Below are 5,982 nucleotides of genomic sequence, written 5' to 3'. Positions count from 1 at the left end.
TGCCATGGGGGGCAGCCATTGGGGAGGCTGGGGGAGTAAGCAGGGGTGGGGCATGTGGGCCCTGCAGGAGCCATTTGGCCCCCTGTTGGGGGGTTGTAGCCCCTGGGGGGAATAGCAAAGTCCAATGGCTCATGCAGGGGGGGCTCCCCACACCAGCTCCACACGTGAGGGGTGGCGTAAGGGCAGCACCACTGTGAAGCCCCTGGCCCAGGGCTGGCCCTTGCAGCCTGGCTCATTCCAGCCCCATCAGTGCAGTGCCCTGGGAGCTGAGAGCCATGAAGCCACCCCGCAACAGCACCCACCGCTCAAGGCAGCTGGTGCCCATGCTTCTGGAGCTGCAGCTGCCCTGGGAGCAGTGCAACAACATGTGTGTTCTACTGCTGAGTGGGCAGGGGGTGCAGAGCAGCCCAGTGGTGCTGCTCCTGGGACACCTGCAGCTAGGCGCAAAGAGTAACAGCAGCCACCAATGCCAAGCTGCAACCCTGGCTGTGTCTGCACCCTTCCCCATCCTTCCTGCAGCTTCCCAGAGCCCGTGGCCCCATGTTTTTTTGGGGGGGAGAGGTAGGGTGGCTGACCAGTAGAAATGGGTCTGGGTGTCAGCACAACTAAGATCTTGGAACCAATCCCTATTTGTTACATTGTAAAGTGGGTTCCCTTTATGCAAATTCAAGTTATACACCATTTTTCAGGAATGCATATACAACATAAAGCAAGGAAAACCTGTACTGCTAGGAGCATGGTTGTACCCTGCTGCTAGAAATCTGTCTCATTTTGTCTCCATGTCCAAATTTGCTCACTGAATCCCATACACCACTATCAGCAAGGTCAAGAAGTCCCATTCCAGGCATAGCAATCAAGTCTTCTGTAAACGTCCCAAAATATACTTATAAACTGAACACCTGAAGCCTCATATTAAAACTTCAATCTTTATTTTCCAAGTCCAGGATCACCCCTATCCAGTCATTTAATCATTTCCATGAACTTTTCCATCTTTAAACAGGATTTCTTCCCCCCCCCACCATTTGGAATTCTGCTCTCCAACTTCACCCCACTAGCATGTGGAAAGCTTCTTTAATTTACAGTGTGCATGGCATGAGTATTCAAAACCAAATGTATACCCACTTTATCCTGTACATTTTATTCCTCAACTTAAATAGTTCTTTTCCCTCTTTTATGCTTGCATTCCCATGTATTTCAAGCATAATCATATCCCTTTTCAACATGTTTTGCTCAACTAAACAAGTGAAACAATCTCCTCTCAAATTCTTCATTCCCTCTTCTCTGCACCTGTTTTAGTCTGAATTCCTCATTTTAACCCAAATGACCTAAACTGTACAACATGTTCTAAAGGAGGTCTTAGCAATGGCTCATACAAAAAGTACTAATACTTCATTCTCTCTACTAAAAATACCTTCTTACCCTATACAATACAGAATTGCATTGTAGCAGAAAACCAGACCCATTATCATTACAATGCAGGAACATTTGCAGCTGAAGACAAGAAGAATGGTCCAAAGCACCATTTTTTTTTACTTTATCGTACTAAAAAGTCTTAAGCTAAGTCACATGGCTGTCAGCTGTTTTCTTCTGTGAAGCCTTAAGGTACTTTGGCTGAACCTGCAGAATTGGTGCACTGGCAACTGAAAAAAAGTATTTCCTCTTTCCACATTTAGGCCATAGTTTAAACAGGACTCAGGTGTTTACTGAGTAGATAGGTCAGCAGAGGTTAGTTTGAAATCAGGCAGAAGGCAGGGCAGGATGACACCTTAGAGACTAACTAATTCAGACAGGTATGAGTATTGGTAGGCAAAAGACCGACTTCTTCAGATGCCTACTTATATCATCATAGATGGATAAATGCTCATGCCTCTCTGACCCAGCTAGTCTCTAAAGGTGCCAACCAGCCCTACCTTCTGCCTGTCAGGTGTTTACTACATCTTTGTCTTCTTAACACTACAGCTTCCATCACTGAGAAATATCAACTCCAATTATGCCAGCAAGGGGAGCCCTTAATCCCCTTCCTCCTCCCATTTACTTTAGCATAGGTGTGTCAAACTTACCTTGCACCTCAGGTCAGATTCAGACCTGAAGGGAAATCATTGCTGCAGCAGATATGGCCCGAGGCACAAGGTGAGCATGACCCTGTGCAGATATGGCCCAAGGCACAAAGTGAGCATGACCCTATGCTCAGTAACAACTAACAAGAGATCTTATAAGTTCTGTTATACAAGTAACATACAAACAATCTTATATAGAAAACCTGCAAGCATAGACATTTACTGGAGGAGAGGGTTTAAAACAAAGAAGCATACTTCCAGCTACCAGGGAATACCATAAGTGCGTAATGCAAGCTACATTAAACACCAAGGAATTATTTTTATTTCACCCCTTCCAAACAAGCTACAACCCATAACTGGGGCTCTGGAACAGGCCTTCTAGAAGCAAATAAATTTAGCATCTTTCCAGGTGCACCAAATTTTCTTAGCAATCTTGACTAAAGTGTAACACAGTACTATCATCAAGAGTAAATGTCTATGAAAAATCCAGTCAGCATGACAAGAAACAGCCACACAAAGGCAGCAATGCAGGCATTCACTAAGATTAAACAGCAGCTTCTCCATAACAACACTATGTAAATGACCAAGAGGGTTAAATTGAACATCCAAGCATTAGGCAGGAAGTATCAAAACAAAATAAGACAAAGTAAACAAACTAAAAACAAAAAAGCAAGCAAGCAAACAAACAAAAACCAAACCATCAAGTCAACAAAAAACCCCATAGTGAGAAATGGTAAAAGCTAATGAAGTAGTAAGGAAAGAAACACATTAGATCATAAGCCATAATGCACTGAAGAAATAATTTAAAATGACAAAGTAAAGAGAAAACCCACAAAGAACAAGGCCAGAGTGTGCTGAGGCTTTTATTTTAATGGCTCACAGGAAACAGCAGAGGTAGTGACCAGAGCTCAAACAGGGTAGCTCCATGCCCTGAAACCTCACAAGGGCAGCACTCGCTGTCACCTTGCTGCTGGCACAGCCCATCACCAGCTGCAGCAGCAGCTATTTTTGCCCTCCTCCACCTCCCCCAAGGGCAGGACTTGGGGTTAGTGCCCCAGTCATCACCCCTACCCCCACCTAGTTACATTATGGTGGTGATGCAGTAACAACAGCTGGAAGAGCTCTAATACCTACCTGGTTGTTTGGATCTACTCCAGCATAAGAATTACGAGAACTGCAACCAACAGGGGGGGTAGCTTCTCGGATGAACTCTGACATTTCAATCCCTCCACCAGGGTCACTTAAAAAAAAAAGTTGAAAACAGAACATATTTTTAAAACCATTATTCCCATTACTACCAATAATTCAAAGAGATAACAATTTCAAACCTTAATTCAATGCACTTGAATCAGTTCTCACACGTGACTGGAAGGCGTATGAGAAACATTCATTTTGTAGGGTTTCTACTTTCTTTTCAGATATGGAAAGTTCATCTAAATTGAATACTCATCAGGTTGATGCTGAAGAAATTAACACAAAATGCTGTTTTGCCTGTATGCTGACAGAAGCAGCCATGAAGCAATTTCCCAGTCATTAGGGAATTTCTAAGGCCACTGTGGAGAATCAGTAGATTAAGAGAAAGTTTTATTTTTACTACCTCATACACACTTCATCTGTCCTTCAGGTTATCCAATTAATACTACTTTGCCTGATTCCAGGAATCAAATCAAAGGAGGAAATCCACAGGAAATGCAACAATGGTAGACATAAGGCTCCTTGAAGAAACACCAGAAGAGCCTAAATTGAGAAATATACCCCATCTAGCTCCATCTAGTTGAGAATAAGGTTGAACGAGTGGCTGGACACTACCCAGAGTAGCAGTGAAAACTGAGATAGGTTCAACATGCTTGGTCCAGAATGAGATGTTTTCTTTGCCACAGAATGTTAGCTGGGCTCAGAAGAACTTACACAACTGGCAAAAAAGAAGTTTAAGATGCAAGGCCTTTATTGCTCTATATTCTTTGAATAATAAACAAACATGCTTTCTGTCTTTGCCTGTATAATCACAGGGTCCTGAAGGGCACCTATTACACATACCAAAACTAAACAGGATAGGTATCATTAACTCAACAGCAACATGGAGAAGGGTGTAGTCCAGAGATCTAATCTAGGAAAACAGGACTATGTCGTTCCTTCCAGTTTGAGTTGCAAGAAACCCATGAGGAAGCAATGGAGAGGACTAAATAAGCCGAAGTGAGATTTGCCCTGTAGACAGTCACATACTAGGAAGGTGCAAACACAATGTATTCTGGCTACATTACACTGCTGCAATGGCTCATTGAGACCATGGAATGCAGTCCATGGAGGCATTTTAATTTATCCTCAAGACTAGAATGGTCCCCAGGCACATCATGAGCTAACCCTCTTGTAACTGTAAGAGAGAGAAAAGCTTGGCAGGATAGGAATGAGGGCAAAAACATTTAAGGCAGAATACACTAGTCTCCTAAAAATATGAGCTGGTGAGATAATTATGTTCTGTCTCCAAGGGTTTGAATAAGAATTGAACATAGCGACCATTTTGTTACGACTCAGCAGTGAGAAATGTACAAGCTCTTATTGCTCCATATAGCAGCAGTTAACATTTCCCAAGCTGCTATACTCCTGTTAATACCAATGCTGGGACAGTGCCAGGAAAATTAAAAAGTAAAACATTGAATTCTACCTCATGAACTTCACCAGCTTTAGCCAAATGGCAAATATTCCTCATATAAATGTTTTTGGAAATTTATGTACAGAACAAGTTACAAGAGTTTAAGCATTTTCTAGTTAACTGATTTTGTCTATGTTACAGTTGCAGTTTTACTGATATTAAAAAATGACCCTGACGACTATACAACTCCCTTTGCCCTCATCAAAGAGGCTACTTACAAATGCAACATGCAATTAAGCAGTCTTCATTAGTTCACCAGACATCTCAAAGTGTGACTTTTCAGATATTAGGTTGACTGAATTTAGCACAGCTTTTAAAAAGTGAATTAAAAATAGCTGTATGAGAAAGTTTACTCTACTAGATCCCCCCATAAGAGTTGTTCAAGAGCTACTGTACAGACTGTAGAAAAACCTGTTAAAGAATTGCTTGAGCTAAAAGATTAAGGCTAGGAAAAATATCAGGTTGAAATGAGCAGACAAAAATGGACTTCTCAACTTAACTGCTGTCTCATAATGGATTTCAAAAGTCCTCAAAACTAAGACCTTCAATTTTACAGCCAATTATATTTTTACACTTGTGGTGTAATTTTAAATAGTGCAGCAATCAGTTCTTTCCACTTTATTTGCTGAGTTACAAGTATGTGAGATTAATAAATTCCCTCCTTCTCTGACTCTTTGTTTGGTCTCTGTGCCAGGGAAACTGAAAATGGTACTATCAGTACATGCATATCTAGGATACTAGAATTTCAGGATTAAAAAACAAGCCCATTATACTTTTGATAAATTAAACAGCATTTAGCATTTTAAATATTTTGCTGACATTTGCCACCCTTAATTCATGACAACTACTGAGTTCAAGCAGGGATAGTAGCAGGGCACAGTTTCATGGTTAGTAGGGTCAGAAGGGACCTAAGCAGATCATCAAGTCCAACCCCCTGCCATGGCAGGAAAGAGTACTGGGATCAAACAACCCCAGCAAGGTGATTGTCAAGCCTCCTCTTAAAGATCCCCAGGGTAGGAGCCAGCACCACTTCGCTTGGAAGTTGGTTCCAGATCCTAGCTGCCCTGACAGTGAAGTAGCACCTCCTGACGTCCAATCTGAATTTACCCTCTGCCAGCTTGCGACCATTATTTTTAAACACTCCTGGTAGCACTTGGGGAAACAGGGACTCCCCCAGTGCCTGCTGGTCCCCTCTGACTAGTTTGTAACAGGCCACTAGATCCCCCCTCAGCCTTCTCTTGACTCTCCATGTTGTCCACATCCCTCTTGAAGTGC

At 42.4% G+C, this 5,982-nt stretch overlaps 1 protein-coding gene across 6 annotated transcripts in view; it reads right to left on the bottom strand.

Annotated features, from left to right (window-relative positions):
- The window catches only part of PCNX1 (pecanex homolog 1 (Drosophila)), a 130,438-nt gene that overhangs the window by 103,482 nt on the left and 20,974 nt on the right, over window positions 1-5,982 (bottom strand). For all 6 annotated transcript variants that reach the window (XM_019551439.1, XM_019551441.1, XM_019551442.1 and 3 more), the window contains exon 3: window positions 3,192-3,297. In XM_019551439.1, the coding sequence (XP_019406984.1) occupies window positions 3,192-3,297 (106 nt within the window). The remainder of the gene's footprint in view (window positions 1-3,191; window positions 3,298-5,982) is intronic.

The sequence above is a fragment of the Crocodylus porosus genome, unplaced genomic scaffold (genome assembly GCF_001723895.1).
Source record: "Crocodylus porosus isolate Cpor-Errol unplaced genomic scaffold, CroPor_comp1, whole genome shotgun sequence".
In the NCBI taxonomy this organism is placed as follows: Eukaryota; Metazoa; Chordata; order Crocodylia; family Crocodylidae; genus Crocodylus; species Crocodylus porosus.
This window is presented reverse-complemented; position numbering and strand designations above follow the sequence as displayed.